Source organism: Amblyomma maculatum, chromosome 4 (genome assembly GCF_055883805.1).
Source record: "Amblyomma maculatum isolate TAMU_Amacu chromosome 4, ASM5588380v1, whole genome shotgun sequence".
Taxonomy (NCBI): Eukaryota; Metazoa; Arthropoda; class Arachnida; order Ixodida; family Ixodidae; genus Amblyomma; species Amblyomma maculatum.
The window spans coordinates 71,761,422-71,781,206 of record NC_139347.1 but is presented as its reverse complement, the minus strand read 5'-3'; the positions used below and the strand labels follow the sequence as shown (position 1 = coordinate 71,781,206).

Below are 19,785 nucleotides of genomic sequence, written 5' to 3'. Positions count from 1 at the left end.
AAGAACACAACTCGACAACTTAAGACGCATTGGAAAGTACCAACTGTAGTCGCAACAATCAATCGGCGCTATACAAGCATCAATTATGAGTACATGGCAGTGGTAATGGTAGAAGTTGGTAGCACTGTTTAGGCCCTTGTGCTGCGCGCTACTTTACTGTACACCGTACTGCTATCCTTGTTGGACACCTGAGGCAATGAATAGAAAAATCTTGATTTCAGCTGATAATTCCAGTACCTACACACCTCCAAACTATTGCAGATTCCCCGCTTAACTACAATGTTTTTCTGTTTTTTGCTTTTTGTTCAATCTTACAACATTGGAAAAATTATTCGAACGATCGTCCGGGTGCAGTCACCTGTCTTAAATAGCACCCAAGAAAACTTGCCATACTTATTGCCTCAGTCGAGATCTGAACCCGGGACTACACGAAAAGGCCAGTTACACTTACCGCTTACTTAAACCATGTGCACTTAGTCATAGCGGCAGCCTTCCAATCCGCGAGTAGAAACTACATTCTCTCGAGCTGTGACTTGGAAATTGCCATCGTCTCTGACCTACGCCTAATACGGCCAAAACGCAAAACCATGGATCATTTTGACTTGCAGACAAGTTTGAACGCGTGGCTGGTCCTCGCCTTCGTCCACCTTCGTCCATGCTCGATACAGTCAAAAGGCGACAGCACACTGGCAAATGCATGTACCACCCCGCCTCGGTGGCTCAGTGATTAGAGAGGTAGAATTCTGAGCCGGAGAATGCGGACTCGATACCTGCAACGGTGGCAACGTCTTGACGGAGTCTAAACGCAAAGAATCCGTGTAAGCTGTGATATTAAACCAAGTTAAAACAGGCCATGTGATCGAAATTCATCCGGGGCCTTCCATTGAAGCATCCATCATAATCAGAGTTGTTTTGGGAATGTACACTACATATACAATGATATATTGTAAAATATTTGTATGCAGCCAGCCTAATTTCGAAGACGTAGCCAGTTCTCTGCGGTGGCTTGCAAGCGCAGCGGCACGTGGGGACCTTGACGTGCGCACCAAAGGGTGAACCCGTACGGATAAGCCTGACTCTCTCCGCCGAAGCCCCAAGAATGTATAGCAAGGTGCTGCTATTAATTCAACTATAGATACGGCTCCTGCTACAACTGGTGTGGACACGAAGACCCAAAATATAGAGCGCCCAAGGCTGCGCGATTGCGGCCGCGAAGCCGAGTTAGAAGAGCAAAAGCTGCAATTGGATGCAGCGAATTCATCATGTTGGTTAAGCTTGTTGCTGAAACGGAGTAGTGCTACGTCGCCGGAAAGAGAGCGATGCTGAAGCCAAATAGTGTATGCTACAAACGAGAGGTGCGAGACGATAAAGGAAACGATTAAGGGGAAAAATTAAAGAAAGGTCGCTGAAGGAGTCCTATTTGATAATAACAGTATTAAAAGAAATTGAGCAGATACATCCGAGCTGGTACCGCTTTTATCAAATTCGCAATTTTATTCTTCGACGTCGGTGTGGAGCAACCACACATTTGTGCGGACAGTTAGCAAGTTATCAACTTAAATAACGAAGGAAGCTGACACACTTGTTGCTTATGAAGAGACCAACGTAAAAGGCCCAAAATCTACAAAGTACGTCTTTCGGATAAAATTAATTTTTATTTGTTTCCCCAAGCAGCATAAACTGCACCGCTGCACTTCTCTCGAAAAGTGCACAGAGAACGCGTAGCGAACTTTGCTTGCGTGATTAAGCGCTCGCTATTGAAGCAGGACGAAGCGATGTGTACTCACCATTTGTACTTCAGAGACTGTACTTATGCTGATAATCTGCATAGTGACGCCAACCTCCACTGGAACACCTAGAAAAGAGAGAAGAGAAGAGTGAAAGCCCATTAGAGACGCTGTCTTTAGTAGCACCAGGGCTTGACTGCGCGCGTATACTGCAGCGTGAGACATTAGACCGGTGCGATGAATGTGCCGTGCGTGCTATTAAGGTTAGTGACCTGAACCTCAACGCATGTTTGTTATTGACTGACCTTAAAATAACAAAAGCCTAAAACCGACATTGGCCATTTTTTTCCCACTGAAGAGCCGTGGGTAAGGACTCGTATAGAGGATGGAAAGGGCTCTTAGATGTATCCAGTGTCTATTTAGAATACCGCAATAAATCTTGCACAAAAGACAAGGTTGCAACCGGGAGCTGAACATATCACTTATTCAAATATTTAACCGCGCCGAGCATACTAGTCACAACCGGCACAAATTACTCTGGAGAGATCCATGTTGGAAGCATGTTTTGTCAAAAAGCGGTCCTTGCTAGAGGCTCATCTTTAAAACTTAAAGAACCCGAATCTATGTTTTCCTCAGTGAAGCAGATGAACCGGTCGAACAGTAAGCTCCTGCGTACCATGCCATTTTAGCTGGAAGGCAGGATGGAAAAGTTGCTGTCTTTTGCAAACATACGTCTGAGCTGAACACTGCTGTAGACACTGCAGTGTTCCGCTCTCTCAGCTTTGAATTTCGGGTGGCACACTCAGGGAAGTTATCAGCTGTAATAGATGCACATTGATTATATATCGATGTGGTTGTACGGCACTTCATAATGAACATGTAAGTACTCTTCTGTCTGTAGTTGACCGTGCGTCATGAGATAAGCATCCAGGAACCACCGCTGTCTGTGCCTCTACATTTTTTTCTGTAGCAGATCTTTAGATATTTGTGAGGGGCATTTCATATGTAACAGGGGACGCATATTCCTTGTAGTTTCGTTTTCAGTAGCAGGTTCATGTGCCTTTTCATACTTTCAGTGTGTGTCTAGGTGTGCCTTTGCACGAGTCACTTGGGTATTGTGAATATGGTCCTCCTGAGCGTCCTCAGTTTCATTAAGACAAGAAGAGGGGGGGTCAGCCCAGGGGTGACGACATATAGTCGTCGATTATGCAACACGTGACGTCTGCTACCCTCTCGCCTTTATGGCTCTGAGAGGCAGAACCTACTTTTTACGTTACGACACTCCAGCAAACTAGAGAAAATTTTTTTTTTCTCTTATGACGGATTCAGGCACAGGACAAAGCCGACTTTGTAAACAGCTTACGAAACGTCTAAATTTCTAATGGCTTCAGTGCCCCGACTACGACGATGTCAGCGCAGTTATTTCTTGGTGATTGCGAGACTGCACCCTAACCACTCCACTCTTCCCCTTCTCTTTTGTGAGGATCAATAACGGCATGAAGTTACAGCTACAGCACTCAGCATTGCTTAACTGCAGTGCATACTACATGAAGATAAATCCAGCAAGCAGTCAGCGATGAAACGCTCGCCAGTAAGCAAGACGTTACACGCAAGTTCAGAACGTAGGGAAAGAAACCACTGCGCAGGAATGAAGTAACACAAATAAAAAAAAGTAACAGTGTCCGCCAGCTGGTCGGGCAACCTTAAGACGAAAGCTAAAGAATAAATAAAACCGAAGTACTTGGAACTAGGAACTCGTCCGGCGCACACTTTGTTAACGAGGAGCGGCCTTCGGTTTTTAACCGACGCACTGGTGAAGCACTAAAATGAATCCCGAAAGCAAAATAGCCGCACCAAAGTGAGCCGCCACTGTACGGACTCAATTTCGGTCAAAGCAGCGGCAACTAATATTTTAGAACTCCGCTCCGTACGATACGACAGGAGGCTCAAGAACACCGATCAGACGTATTGCGAGTCATAAATTTTCCTCCAGCGTGCGCACTACCCACGGCGGGCCTAAAATGAAAGTGGAAAGTAAATGGAGACAGGAAAAGTGGCCTGGCGGAAATACTACTGAACCACAGCTGACGCACCCAACGTCGATGTCGCTTCTTAAAGAAAGGAAAAAAAACAGTAATCGCAACGAACATAAAGTTGTAGTGTAAAACACCTACGAAAAGATATCAGCAACTTCTCTGGAGAAGTAAAAATAGAAATAATTCTGGAAAGTGCAAGATGGCCAATGGTAATAAGGAAAAAAAAATCACGCGAAAGCATCACGCTCGAGCAGTTACGATTTTTCTCTGTTGCATCGCTTTTTTTTTTCTTCTGCATTTATTTTTGGTCTTGTTTCCTGGTGACCCATACGGTTCTCTTTACTCATTGCACTCTTCGGAAGCCGCGGGCGCTGGAGATGGCGAAGCCATCGTGGCAATGGGCGTGCAGCAACAACATCAGCAAAAAAGCAAAACAATTCTACACATCCTCGCAATTCCAGTCTTTGCGCGCTCATAAAGACACACAAAAATAAAAGACGAGAAAAAAAAAAGTGCGCTGATCGAAAACGCTGACACCTGGGCGAAGGTCCGAAAGGTCAGTGCGCAGACCGGAGCCAAACTATGCCGCTGATAATTGAATGTATAGGAGCTTCTCTCTTGCTCTCCTATGACGTAACACGACGAGAAATAAAAAGCAGACCCATGATCACGCAACAGTAAAGCTCCGGGAGGGATTTAAGCAAATTGCTAGTTTAGCTCGTGGCGTTTCGCTATCTCCACTGCTATCTTCTTCCAGAGTTATTAGAGGACTCTTAAAAATACGCTTTATGGCGTTCTAAACTTGGACGCATGTGAAATTTGGTGCGAATGTGAGCCCGTCAACAGCGATTTAGCAAGGCGTGTGATTTGTTGCGCTTCCATTGTATTTTATGCGTACCTTTTTATTTTTAAACAGCAGGAGGCTGCCGCAGTCGTATTTTTTAAAGTGGGAATACACATTCCCTGAAACATTTCAATACACATTACAGGCGCTTCATTATACACTTAGTTGTGGAAACTAAAATTAAAGCAAATTTCTCGCCGAGAAAGTCGCCATGCAGTTCTAAGTGCTTACATCTTCTAACAATTTTTTGAAACGATTTCCCTAACAGAACGATTTAGCCAGGCTACTTTAGTATTGATAAGCCATAGAATTATAACCGGTAGTATACTGATGGTGATTTTTGTCAATGAACAAATAAATGCAGTAATAGGTATCAATAACGGATAAAAGTATGACCGGTAGCATGTGGCCATAAAAGCCGATGCCTTTCAGGGACGGAAAATGCGTAAAGGCATATAAAACTTCAGTCGTATATTAACGAATCACATAGTATGGACATCAAAAGGGATACTACGGCGCGTAACCTTAAATATTTCGTGGCTGCCCCCGGTAAATTTTTGATGCGACATCTTCGGATGAAGATCAGAGGTTGCATATCATGCCAGTATATGGGAAACCTGCAGGACTTTGCGATGACGCAGTACATGCGAGATAACAAAAAGCACAGCGCTAGCTTCGAGGGGCCTCATAACGCAAATGGCTTGGCTGCATATACAACCTGGAGCGGCACCTCTGAAAGATGATTTACGAGCAATAAAAATAAAAACAACATCAAAGGCTTGCAGTATATCCCGTGCAGGTTCCAGCCCGACTTCATCACGGCGAGTAGTGCTATATATCATCCAAATATTCACGAGAAGTAGCACATTTACGATCTATATATGGATGATACTTTTTTTACAATCACGTAGGGCAGGCGCCCAGCTCCCTTTATGTTTATGTGTCTTCCAGGTTTTAGGACTTAATCAGCTAACGGCCGCTCATAAGGTAGATTGCAGGATGGGATGCGTTGCAACCGCCTTAATATAGACTTAAGTCAGGCTATTTGCAAGGCAGTAAAATTAGAAGGATGTCAATTTGCTCCAGTTGATTAGGTGTGAAGTCCCAAATCGGTTTAGGCTATGAGGGACGCTATAGTGGAGGGCTCTAGCATTTCGACTAAGTGCGGTTCTTAAATGTGCACTAACATCGCACAGTACACTGGTGCCTTGCTTTTTGCCTCCATGAAGCAGTGACCCCTGCGGCCGGGATGAAACACTAGTCCCTACGTTCAGCAGTCAAGTGCTCTAACCCCTGAGTGACCGCGACGAGAAATTGGTGTCACAAAGCCGGACGTACCAAATACACGTTTCGATGAATGTTCATATGGTACATGTCACCATGTGAGCACGGCTTCAGAAAAACACCTAACCCTTAGCTAGATGGCCCGAAAAGATATATGATTGTATGCAGACAGACGCGCACGGATCAACAGAAAAACTGGCAAAAGAATCATACACAACCGCACGCAATTACGTCAACAGTTTGCAATGCTGTAGTATTGCCTAATTGCAAAGTACTTAGTTTCCTTGTGAATTATCTTCAGTCGTAGAATTTTTTACTTTTAGAGCAGCGTTGTTAAGTCAGATGCGACAATGTGTCGCTAAGCTGTTACAGTCTAATACTTATGTGTATGTTCCTGACATTAGAAAGCTGGCAAAATAATTCGCGACCGGCCCACTCAGTGAGTGTACTTTTGCAATCAGACTTGGTAATTTCAAGAACTCTGTTTCTCCCTGCACCGCCTACGGGACACATAATCTGCTGCAGCTTTATAGGAACGTACGCCACGGTGTTAAGAAACTAGGTGCTAACTTTTGTGCTTTTTTGCAAAGTGGCATACTGCAGCCTGGTAGACGGCTAAACGAACCTTTTGAAGAGCAGACTAACAGAATGCCACAGAAACTGCCAAAAGAACACGAGTTTTAGAGCTTAGGAAACAAAGTAACCTTTCACTTTTTGTTAAATGTTTCAACACTTCCTCCCAATCCCTTTCTTTCTCTATCAGCTCTTACCGTGTTCTATGCCTTTTCAGCATCACCACGCAAGCGAGTATGAAGGGAAGTGCTTGCGTAAAGTTCAAAATAATTGAGGTAAGCTCAGCAGTGCACTGAACGGTCTTTGAGAGCGTGTTGCAAATAATGTCATGTTTTCGTTTCGGAGCTTTGCAGTAGGGTGAAAAGGAGAATGGGAATCCTGACAGCACTGTTACCTCAATTTTTAAAAATAGTTCTTGCCTGAAAATCTAAAGGAATACAAATTAGATGGAGTCTTGAATTGAACTGATTGAAGAGTACCCTTCTATAGTTATTTCTCAAAATCGATGAAGCACGCAGCAGACACTGTGCAAGAGCAAAACTGTCTAAGTCACAAATTTTTCATCTCCGAGTCATATTCGTATTATAATGAGACCTTGGGCGATAGCGTAAAAAGATTTTAAAGTTTCTCTAGTGCAACAATGATCGCGACTCTGCTGAGCCTATCGCGGTGTTAGGCGATAATTGGTCTCCCGCAGCGACACCTAACTATTCATTAAATTCAAGACGTTGACTCATATATTTGAGACCAAACCATCACGAACACAGTCTCGATGTTCATGAAGCGCAGAAAACGTTAGAACTACTTGCACATTATTTATGGCGACTATTATGCACCATCTAGTCTTATGTATCTGCTGTCAAGCACGTAATCTAGATCGTTCTGCCTTGTTACAAACTCTTAGCTTTAATATCTTTTTGCATGAGTATTGTACTTATACACTCCAGAAGTGCACCGCACATTTCGCATGAACTGCAACGTGTATACCCTAGCAGGAAAACGGGGCAGAGGTTACAGATGCCTGTTGTGAACGCTTTATCTTTGAAGTAGCTCAGGAATCAATCCGGAAAAGACAAATCAGGGCTGAGCACCGGGATGACTATCATGTCCAGCATTTAATGTCAGGTACCTAAACAGAACCGATTTCGAGCGTTTACTATGAGAGCTTGACCGTTCGAACTAAGTCACTGATCAGGGAGCACATGCTAGAACACACTGTTGACCATCTAGTCCCTGCTATGCTACATGACCAGAACTGGCGTATAGGAATTCGAAACATTTATACTCCGCCTGCAATATCGGCATATCGGTAGTCTTTATGCGATAAGCGAGATTAGTTCGCCTGAATATCTCTTAGTCGGGGTAGCTGTCGATGGCTGCGAAATTATACTGATACATGACACTGCTTGAAGATGCAACAGCCTTGCTTTGCAATCAGTAGAGTAGCAAAGCCACAGCAAGCCACAATGTACGCAGCAGCGCAATTCTGGGACGTGGGGTGCAAACTTTGCTTTTCTTTTGTTGTTCTGTATAGCGAAGATAGACATGCCCTGAGTGAAATCTTTGTTCTAGTAAACAAAAATATGTATCCGGAAAAAATACATTGTTCAGTAAGCGGTTCCCGGCAATGCACCACACCGATTTTTTCTGCCAAGGTGCTATAGAGAGATATAAGGGTTGTTAGGAGCTAATGGCTCTACTGTACCGCGTATGATTCACGGTGGCAAACAATGGGGCTTTTAGTGGACGCACTTGGAAACACAGTTTTCTTCGTTGTACCTTTATGGAACCCAGATCTACCCTTAGAGGCTTACTTCAGAAGTCAGGTCAGTTAAGTGCCTTCCGTACTACCTGAACGAACCTGCCAAGCACGCCTATTTGTCAGGCGTTTACGTAGTGTGCCGGTCCGTTTTTGGCCAGGCAGCAACGCGTAGTGCTGAAAGCAACGGGGCATCGATTTAACCGATGACTCCTGCTCGAAGGTCATGACCGTGATGGTAATGCAGTTGGGACTACTGTCCATGGAAGCAAAATAGGCCGGCATCGACCGGTAACCATCAAAACTAAGCTCCTTCGTTATAAAACCTTACTGTTTACCGCTATGCTCGTAGAGTAACAAAATAATTTCACAACAAAAATATTTTTTTTTTTTCGTAGACAAGCCCAATATGATTTTGCACAAAGGCGGGGCCACTCAACGAGATGTGAAGTTTATGCAATATGCTATGAACTTTATACGTATACCTTTTTAGAAGAACCAAAAATAGCCAGCTTCAACAAGTAGAAGAAGCAACATATTGAAGCAAGTAACCCATTTAAATATAATTTGTACAGTCCCTTATCTTGGGTTTCATTTGAACCTTGAAACGCTGGTGCTTCGCACGCAATACAAACAGTACTATGTATATAAATCTCCCTTTCTTCCCGCCAAAACAATATAAGTCCTATCAGTGTTGCGCTGCGCATGCTGCTGTTTCGAGTATATCTCAGCATTTTACGAGCTGCCGAGAGAGGGGGATAAGGAAAACTGTTTAGCAGCGTGAAAAAGTGCAAGTCTCAGAAAAAAGGTCAATTGCCTTCTTTGAAAACGCCTTCAGCAAACTGAAGTGGACTCCAAACTTTGACATGAAAAATCCTGTACAGTTATGAGAGCTAGAGCGCGTGCTGGCAGACCGGTTAGAGCGTAAAACTCTGCCTCAAACTATCGCATTAAATAAGTGGTCTATCGCTGAGGGAATACCGGGCGAAAAGCTGCAAGGATATAAAATTGCCCGTATAGTCGGCATAATCTGCGTGCTAAAATCAAGTCAGGGGATTACATTCCAGAGAGGTACAAATCCCAGTGTAAAACCGCACTGTTCAAAAGCTAAGTAGTTTAATGAAATAAAAAAAAAATCTCCAATGAGTGCACTTCATGCTGTGTCAGCCCTGCAAGAACCAATTTTGAATTTTGACCTGGATTTATTATATGTATCTGCATGCAGTTACACAGCTTTATCATATTTACTAGTTGGTAGCTCGGCAGTCTGAATAATGTGTTTATTTTGACTATGCTGTATATCCCCCAAGCCACCAAATATATAAACAAGACTTAATACATTCATAAAACACGAGGTAATATAAGGGCATAGGAGGACTACACGCCGGCAACTCGGAACTCCTATCCCACTTTCTTCGAAGTCTCGGTGTTATAAGGCTGAATTCTCTTAGCTTATTCGTTGCACAAATAGAGAATATCAGAACAACTGAGGACCAACTGTGTTTCCTGTGCTGGAAAACAAAAACGCGTCCAACACGTACCCGGGCGTGGGGCGACCAACAAGCGGCATACGGTGCTCTAAAGATGAAACGAACAACATAAGGACACTGGAAAGCGAACGAAAACAAACGAGAACCAAGCGATCCGAGGAAAACTGCGGGCTTCAGCGGACGCAAAACAAAACCGAGCTAAGCGCATGCTCGGAGCGGAACTTGGTCTTTCTCGTTATCAAGCGGGCAGTAAACGGAACTTCCACTGCGTCGTCGAGCACACAGAAAAGTGCCTGTCGCAGTTTATATACGCTTTGTGTACCCTGTTCGCTGCGCTCTTCTCCTCCTTCACATAGACCGTTTTTTTCCTTTCCCCTCGATTTCTCTCTCTGAATCCCTCCCATGAGAGACAGCCATCCTCGGGCGGCTCTTTGTCGCTCCGTACGCGTGGAATCTCCGAGCTGTTTGGCTCGAAACCATCAATCTAACGGCAGCAGAGAAACATATCGCGAGGCTGTTTTTCTTTTGCTTCCGTCGCGCCCACGTCGGTTCAGTATATGCTAGTGCGCTTCTAGGCATCTCTCCTTCTCCATCAACACAATCCTCGCCCGCCTTCGCAGTGCCGAGAAAAAACAACAGCGCGGAATCACAGCGTCCGAGCGGAGACCGCCTGTCGCAAGCTCGGACAGGACTCGGCGTAGCGTTAAATTGTTTCCTTCTGTTCCCGCGCGTTCGTTTCATCAAAACGCGTCTCGTGGTTCATACCCGCGGTAACGGCTAGAGTCCGTGGGTGCGCTCTGTTTTAGGCCCGTCTGTTTCCCGGAACCTGAGAGTATATGAACATGTCGACCTCGGAAATAAGGCTCGCCTCCACTCTTTTCGTTCGCAAAAAGAAGGGCTTATAAGCATAGTGTTGCCGTAGTTCTGGTGTCTCAAGAAAACCGAGAATGCGCTTTTCAAATTGTATGCGTTTAGGCTACGGCCGTGAGGGTTCCAATAAACGTATAATGTATGTCCACAGGTTGAATATAGTCAATGTAGGTAGGTTAGGTTGGACTAACACAGCAGTTAATATGCGGAGACATTGTTCAGATGGCTCGAAGGTGAACGTTATCATATTCGGGCGTGATAATGCGGTACTGAGCCTAGCCGTTCAAACTGCTGAAGTTTTATTTGAGCTTCTGAATAACGGGCCCAGGAGTAGTTATTAAACTATAATAAATACGTGGTATCTCTGAATAGCAGTGATATAAAGCAATAAAAAGAAGGAACTGAGGAAGTAAAGGTAACAGTAATGATAATTGAGTCTTGATATTTGAAGTCACTGTATGAGCATCAGTTTTCCATAAATAATAATAATGACTTTTTAACAATGTGGCAAGCTGCTCCTCGTTGAGTGTTCCCGTGTTCGTGCAGCTATCTCTAGGTATAATTTTACTATCTGGGGTGAAGAAAGTGGCAAGTACCTGGGTTGCCGTTAATGCCATGAACCACCAGCCAGCACACATACTGAGGCCACTACAGCATTGAAGAGAATGCATTACTGATAAAAAAGGATAGAGAAACCCTTTCAGTACCAAATTTACTATTATTTTGACTACGACTGCAGCATATTAACCCTAACTAGCAAACATCAATCACCAGAGAGGTCAGATCTTGTGTGTCTCCGCCGGAGGAGTGTGCCAATCAGTTTCACACGGCAACTGCTTCTCCGACTCGAGTAACTATACCAATCGCTCATGTATTTTTTTGGGCAAATCCTTCGAAGAAACTGCACAGTGATATTGCAAGAGCTTCATGTCGCTTCATCTTCGAACTAAATGAAACTTGAACAGGGATGGACGGAGGCGTAGACGACGAGATATGTAACGACTCCCCAGTCTCTACGGCGAGTGCAACAAATATATCTGGATGACGCGTCCTCGAAACTCCGAATGAATTATTCACTCGTAAGACACGCCCCCCAGAAAACTCGGGACACTGCGCGCGTGCATGTCGCAACTCAAGATGCAGCAGCTTACGAATGAACAATGACATGCAGAGATCCATGAGTACTTTTTATGCCGAAAAGATCCATTTTCCTTCTTCTCGTATTCACTTATGTTATACTTTTCAAAGATGGCAGGGTAGGGGCACGCTTTGGCCTCCTTCGTAAATTTTATGCCATCCCTCTCTGGTCTCACCTTATCTCTGCTTCACACGTGATAAAGACCAGTTGCTGTTCGATTCTTACCCGATATCGGCGATCAGTTGACAGTCTCAAGTTTTGCAAAACATCCTTCTCTTGAGACGCCACATGCCATCACGCGCTTGAGATCCCAGCTATGGGCGACGACAGCGACGAATAAAGCAGGCACGCGTCACAAGCTTTGCGTTATCATATGCTCGAATTGGACTTTTGCCATATTTGCATCGTACGCGGAAGCGTCTTGACGCCCGGGCAGCATTCACTGCTTCGGGGCACAGCTGTTTCGACGCGAGACGGCGCAGTGGTGAAGCCGTTACGCTTTTCTGCTTCTATTCTCTAACGATCGTAGAACTCGTCTAAAACATGAACCAGTTGCCACAAGCAAATGGCAAAGAAACAAAGCGAGTTACAAAAGAGGAGACAGAATGAAACACCGAAATTCGCAGAAAAACCAACCTTCTATACCATCTGCGCTCCCCGAAAGAGAGGCAGGCAGAGAACGCGGTGACAGCGCATTCAGGCTCGGCTTTGATCCCAGCATTGCCCTACGGCTGTCTCCTTTGTATGCCATTGAGCCGTATATTTGAAATGTAGAGGCTGTCCAGGAAAAAAAAAAAAAACAGTGACGGAGAAATAAAGTAACCAGCAGTAGTAGGGCTGTCGAAGGATCCCAGATGAGTGGAACACGTCCGCATGCACGCTCGAAGCCGTGAGAGCACTCAGCAACGCGGCGCAAGACAGCCCACAGGAATCGCGCGAGTTTTGAGACGTAGGCGGCCTTTCCGCAAATACTATATCATTACCGTTACCTGCTCCACTATTTGCGCTCGCGTAGAAGGGCGCCGAAGACTCAGCAAACAGAAGCGTCTTCTTTCACGGCCTATAGGGCGCAACGAGTGTCTGCTTTCGAGGCCTTAAAACCGAGCCGTCGGAAGGCGCTAGACGCGACGGCAAAAGCATGGAGGGGGCAGGAAGTTAATATTACAGCCGAGTAGGGGTTTTTGTTCGCGCACTGCTGCTTTAAGACTTGAGTCGTGCATATATAAATATATATGATTCGGTTTGGTTTGGTTTATGGGGCTTAACGTCCCAAAGCGACTCAGGCTATGAGAGGCGCCGTAGCGGAGGGCTCCGGAAATTTCGACCACCTGGAGTTCTTTAACGTGTACTGGCATCGCACAGCACACGGGCGCCTTGCTTTTCGCCTCCATCGAAAAGCGGCCGTCGCGGCCGGGATTCGAACCCACATCCTTGAGCAAAGCAGTCGAACGCCTTCGTACCACCATGGCGGGTTATATATCTAGTGTCGTAGCTAAATGTAACCAAAGTTTTAAAAAAATGCGATGGGCCCCAGCCCAATAAAACGAATTAAAAGTACCCTTTGCTAATACGCAGTAGTTTTGTTTCGTTCACCAAAGTTAATTGAATAGCAAACGCTAATTAGATGCTTATTTAATTAGTTAATTATTGCCTTTAGAGAAAAAGTGTCAGTACGAAAATTGTAGAGTCGAAAAACGGCTAGTTACGTTGTTTCCATCACGCTGAGATTTACGCCGCTCTATTTACAGACCTTCAAAAAATGCTGTCACGTGAAGATTTTATCTTAATCATTCGACAAGTGCGTACAACCAGCTTCATCGTACAGAGCACGTCCCAAGCAAGCGAAGTTTGTTATCTCGGACACGTCTCGAGGCTTTACAGTGACGGTCAGGAGAAAGTTTTTTTTTTAATGCGCCAGGCGTCGTTTTCGGCAAGTAAAGATATCGCTTTACGTAAACGCTAGTTTGATGGAAACAGCGTAGCTAGCCGTTTTTCGAGAAGATATTTAACTTTTCCATTGACACTTTATCTCTCAAGCCAATATATAAAAATTAACATAAATGAATGGCAAAAGTTTTCTAGTTGAGCATATGTGACTCTGAGCATCTTTGAATCGGTTTCACTGTCCTAGGGCTAATCGTACTTTTTAAAACCTTGTTTACCATTAGCTGGGACACCCGGTATATATGAGTTTGTGTGTGTGTGTGTGTGTGTGTGTGTGTGTGTGTGTGTGTGTGTGTGTGTGTGTGTGTGTGTGTGTGTGTGTGTGTGTGTGTGTGTGTGTGTGTGTGTGTGTGTGTGTGTGTGTGTGTGTGTGTGTGTGTGTGTGTGTGTGTGTGTGTGTGTGTGTGTGTGTGTGTGTGTGTGTGTGTGTGTGTGTGTGTGTGTGTGTGTGTGTGTGTGTGTGTGTGTGTGTGTGTGTGTGTGTGTGTGTGTGTGTGTGTGTGTGTGTGTGTGTGTGTGTGTGTGTGTGTGTGTGTGTGTGTGTGTGTGTGTGTGTGTGTGTGTGTGTGTGTGTGTGTGTGTGTGTGTGTGTGTGTGTGTGTGTGCGTGCGTGCGTGCGTGCGTGCGTGCGTGCGTGCGTGCGTGCGTGCGTGCGTGCGTCTGTGCGTGTGTGTCAAGAAGCCGGCAACAGTCAGTGACGACAAGGAGAAAAGCATAGACGGGTTGATATTTCTTGTTTTTTTTTGAGCACGTCGAAAAATATTTTTGAAATGCCAAATAAAAAAATACAGCACTGCTGCGGTTGAGACCTGAACCCACCATTGGTAGTGTTGCTTCAATTGAGGAGCCGTGCAGTGGGACTCCTGTTGCATTCGCGGCAGCATTACCGGTTATAATGAATATCTGCCCGACTCCATTGAAATGGTGCGTCGAATTCACGGCCATTCTGGTCGCTTCACATATTTAGCAAAATTTCGAACTATCGAGAGTGTGGTTTGATGGCGCTAACCCAACTGGTCATCGAGTCTCACCAGACACAAGCACCAGCACAAATAGAGGCGACGAAACACAAAAGAAATTAAAAACAACATCACCGTTCAAAGCTATGCGCGGTAACTTTTTGTCGCATACACATGCAAAAAAAAAAAAAAGCCTTGTTGAAGTCACAGCGAAAGAAAGCTAAGATATCCATCCGGGCTGTCCAATCTTCTTGCCTACAATCTAGACGCAATGGAACAGGGGCGCACTCCCGCTAGTCGGGCGTTCTTCTTGAAGTCACCCTTTTATGGTCACTGATATGTATTCGGTCAGGGGTATACTATCGGCGCGACAGCTTAAATTGATCGCGTTCACGAAGGAACCGGCACGGACGATCCGGGCAATGCTGTCAGCGAGCCCCCGCTCAAGAAGCAGGAGCAGCAACAAAGGCAGCAGGCACCGACGGTCTTGAGCGGAATGCCCGAGTTCGCTCAAGGGCTGGACGGTCCATCTTCGAGACCCCATCCACGTGCGCTAAAGGACACGGCGACCGGAGCAAGGCGGCTGAGCGCCTGCCTCATATTGCATCCCAAATTCCTGATCGAGGCTCGGAACAACACGGAGGAAACGACAGCCAGGATAGGAAAGAAGAATATAGAGAAGAAGACGCCGGAAAAAAAAAAATTGCAGAACAAGAGGGCAATGATTTAGATGCGCATAAAACCGGCAGACGTTGTAGTATTTCTGCAAACACACGTACATACACAAACACGCACAAGTACGCAAGCACACGTGTGCCGTTCATGGGGGAAGTAAAAATGAGAAAGGGGTGGACGGCGGCGGTGGGGCAAGAGATTGCTGTCAGTCCAAACCGTTGCCAATCGATATTGTTCTCTGCTGGCGGCGCCCTGTGGTGCCACCAGCAACAGCAGGAGAAGTCACGGTGGCGCTGATATTGACTTTCGTATTATCGCTAGACCAAGATCGTCGTGTGAGCGAGCCGCTAAGGCGGGGGAGAGGGAGGGAGGAGAGATCCAGCGACAGGCCGTTGCTTAGGCATGTGTGCCGCAGCTTTTGCTGCGGCACACTGCACGTCTTCGGCCACACCGTACTACTTGGGAACTCGCGGCACGTCTTGACCAGAAGCCCCCTACCCTGTGTAGCGCGCCCTTTCTTGTCCTTATTGCTTCTAGTCCCTCATCGTGTTCTCACCCACTTTCCCGCTTTATTCCCGCTGTGCGTCTCTCGCTTCCTATCTGAGCACATACCGCCCATTGCTGAGGGCGAAGGTGCTCAGCGCAAACCAACGAGCTTTAGTTCTGTACTGCCATCATGAGGTTTGTGCAAGAGTTCTTTCTTCCTTCACGACGGGCCGTGAAGAAGGGTGGAGGGAGGGAGGCCTAGAGCGCTTTTAAGACGAAGTACTTTCCTTGTGTTTACATAAACAATAGAGAAGCACTGAAAGAGTAGGCCTGCGCCTGAACAAAAGGCAGAGTGTTGTGCGGGGACGGCTGGAGGTTCACCAGGCCCTGAGGGAAGAAAGTACAAAACGTGGCGTGGTTAAATCTAATATCTACCTTTTCCCTTCTGCGGGGTTTTCATTGCTCCAAAGCGGAAACAGCTAGAGGGTCCTCGGCAAGAAGGTTGTCTGCTCGTTTGCTGTTATTTCGGTTTTCCCTTTTTTGTTGTTGTTGTTGGCATGTTGTACTTATATCTTTTTCTCTTAGTTTGTTTAACTCATAGTGCACCCAACATCTCCCTTCGCCCTGTCAGACGCCTAGGCCAGCCTCGTTGGTGCTGACCCCAGGGCACTTGGGCAAGGCGCCGGAATGACTCAGCTGCATCGCAGCTGGCGCTGAGGCCGTCCAGTGCGGCACTTTTTCAGCCCCCTCTCTCCCCTTCCCCTCCTTTTCTCCAGGAGTACAAGACGCCCCTTGACATTTACCTGCGCACAAAACCTGCGCACACGACCTGTACATGTGCAGGAGGGCCGACTGACGCCATAGCTGACAACGTCGATGCGAGCGATTGTAAAAATATGTTTTCTAGTACGTCTAGATAACCTTCCCACTAAAGAACTCGATTAAAAGCACGCCACAATTATGCATACTGTACGGTCTTTCTCCCACTGCATGCAATAGTTTGTATCCCGTTGTCACTGCGCTCGTAATTTTTATCACTGAAGTTAGGGTCTTGGGTTTATTCTGTTTATTCATCACACGTCATGCCTAAACCACCAAAGAAACAAACACAAGGAATGTTCACCTAGTACACGATGGACGGAGAATGCTTGTTGAAGGGGAGAACTTTTTTTTATTTTTCATTTCGTTGTTTTGTTTTGCCTCTTAATCGCGCTCAGAAAGAGATAGAAGAAGTGAAATAATTTGTATGTACTGGTTACAAATCCATGGCAGAGTTTTGCAACTTATCAGTAGATATTTATAGAGCAACGTAAGATGAGGGGAGTGTATACTTAGGCTTAAGAAGAACGTCCCTGAGGGTTTAGCTTTGTTCATCGGCATATCCATCAGGAGGAAACTGTGTTAACTTCTCTTCATTCTCCTGCTTACTTTAGCGCAAATAAGTGGCACCTTTTACAGGCTGAGGTACAATCTACACTGAAGTCTTGTTCCCTTAATACTTTTCGTCATTTATGAAGCACGCTATTGGTGGAATTTGCCGTTTGTAGCTCAAAATATGCGCTAGTAGCAAGGTCAGTGCTAGTAGCAAGGTCATTGTGTTAAATAACGTCAGGTGTTGCACTGCAAGTAATGCTTATATAAAAAATGCACACGCTACTTTAAATCTGCACATAGGTTTACGTTTTCGTTCCGCTGATTTCACATTCACATCATAAGGTGGATTCAGAGAGTTTATTGACCGCCATATGTACAACATTTATTACATGTTCAACCGCCTATTGAAGTTACAATTCTTAGTTAATTACACTGAATGTGGGAGACATTTTGGTACGTTTAATATGTTCTAAAGCTTTTAAGAACATTAAGGTACACATTCGTTTACATTTACTCTCCGCCCCTGCATTGCAGCGAACCTTCGCGATCTGGTTCATCGGGCCACTCACGAAGACGAAGTCCTCGGGTTATACGCGCGTCAGTCAGGAACACCCCGCAAGCACGCATAGCAAACGCGAAACAATAATGGGCCGATCAATGAGCAAGCTGGTCATAAATATATCTCATTGATTGAAAATAAGTCCTATAGACTGAATCGATTCTTCACCTGAAGCAAACAAAATGACAGATCACCAGGCACATAATCTATCAGTGCCTTACTGAGGCATGAGTGATTGAAGGCGAGTGCACATCATCAAGCAAACACAGAAGCAAATTAAAGGCAGCGGGACGAAAGCTTTTCCTGTGCAAAATGACATATTTATCGAACGCGATACGGTCTGTAAGAATCAAAACAGCGGAATGACTGTCATTCAAGGAAGAAAATGGCTTTTGCGGCGAGTGCAGAGCTTGAGACTAAGATGCTTCCTACGTAACCCCAAACAAATACAAAGCAAGCATATCTTCATAGCTCCTTCTTTTCCAAAATGTCCCCGTTTAAGTAATGAGACATATGAGGCCTGTTTCATATTTGCGATTCTTATGTACGTTTGCTGAGAAACGGAAAGTGGTCCGCGATTTATGTGTTAGTTCATGTCAGCTGACTTTATTTCGACCAAAATTGCTAACAGGAAATTTTATTTACCCGTTGATGGAGCTAGTAAGCTAAAAACGTCGTTAAATATTATTCCCTTCTTTACTTGCGTTATCACTGTATCCACTGAAACCGACCACGTAATCGTAGGCTTTCACATGTTATGGCCGTCAAGTCGTTGTTGACACGCCGCGATGACTTATGGGCTAAGGTGTTCAGCAGCTAAACGAATCCCGATCGTGGGTTCCGTGTCTCCATGAAAGCAAAACGCAAAAACTAAAGGGAGATTTATTTGCGCATTGAGGTCGAATGCGATAGCATCAAAGCCTCCGGTCCGCTCGGCTTGCTGCCCCTCCTATGTAACTGCTACTCGCCACATACACTGAGCCTGTGAAGCCTTCGATACCCCAGTGTAATCGACGTACATTCTTTGTCCAAAGTGTAGAGCCGAAAGGTCTTGCTTCTAACCCTTGTAGTGGCTCTCTCCTTTAGCCCTAGTGGAAGCCGTTTCCGTCGGGGAAAAAAAAATGTTGTTACACTCAGCAGATTTGGAACACTGAGAATGCATTGCGAGCAATACGCTAAAGCTCAAAAGCACACACCCCCTCCTTCCTCTAGGGCTCTAAGGTTTTGACAGAAAATGTACTTTTTTGTTCGGCGTCTCCACTTACGGAATGGGGCTTTCCAACTACGACAGGATCACGCGTCGTTCAATGGGGCTTCATTCCAACCTGACGCGTATAGTTGTCCGAATACATCAGTCTAGAGCCAATCACAAATGCAAGCTAATACCGAGTCAAACACGGCGCTCATTTACCAGCCTTTGGTCTCGTCATCTGCCGGCTTCTGTTGGAGCAAAACACCCGCCAACTGAGCTATGTCGGATGGCTTCAAGACATTACAAAACTCGGCCATCAATCAGCGTACGTACACGCCACGTGATATGGCATCATGACGTCACAAAGCTCGTCGAACAATATGCCAATTTTGCGAATAACGATGCTGGAAGCCGCACTTCCTGCTCCCGCTATGGTTTTTAACGTTGGCTCATTAGAAGGCCCATGTATGTACTGTGCGATGTCAGTAGACGTTCAAGTCCCCGAGGTAATCGAAATTAATCAATATTTTTGTTGATTACTTTTCTCGATCGTATCCTCCGTTCACTAATATTTTAGTTTGAGAAGATACTCAAACCTATCGAACGCAATTGTGATACCTCTAGCCCTGAAATTTCGCAAACCTCTCGGAGATATTCGTGAACAAAGTCCGTCCACTGTAACTCTAGACAATGCGAGGCGTAGGCAAGCGCACATGCTAAAACATTGGTATCTCACCGACTCTCTTAATCTGTTCCTTTGGTTTCGCTTCCAATCAAACCGTTCTCACGAAAATCTCACTTCAAGGTACGATTGGTCGGTCCAGTAAAATTTGCGGTCGTAATTTTTTTTGTTCAATACTCAAAAAGTTTTAATG

The 19,785-nt window shown here is 45.4% G+C and overlaps 1 protein-coding gene across 3 annotated transcripts in view; it reads right to left on the bottom strand.

The window, feature by feature from the left end:
* Window positions 1-19,785, bottom strand: part of Rdl (Resistant to dieldrin) — a 228,489-nt gene that overhangs the window by 160,737 nt on the left and 47,967 nt on the right. For all 3 annotated transcript variants that reach the window (XM_084601925.1, XM_084601926.1, XM_084601924.1), the window contains exon 3: window positions 1,788-1,855. In XM_084601925.1, the coding sequence (XP_084458051.1) occupies window positions 1,788-1,855 (68 nt within the window). The remainder of the gene's footprint in view (window positions 1-1,787; window positions 1,856-19,785) is intronic.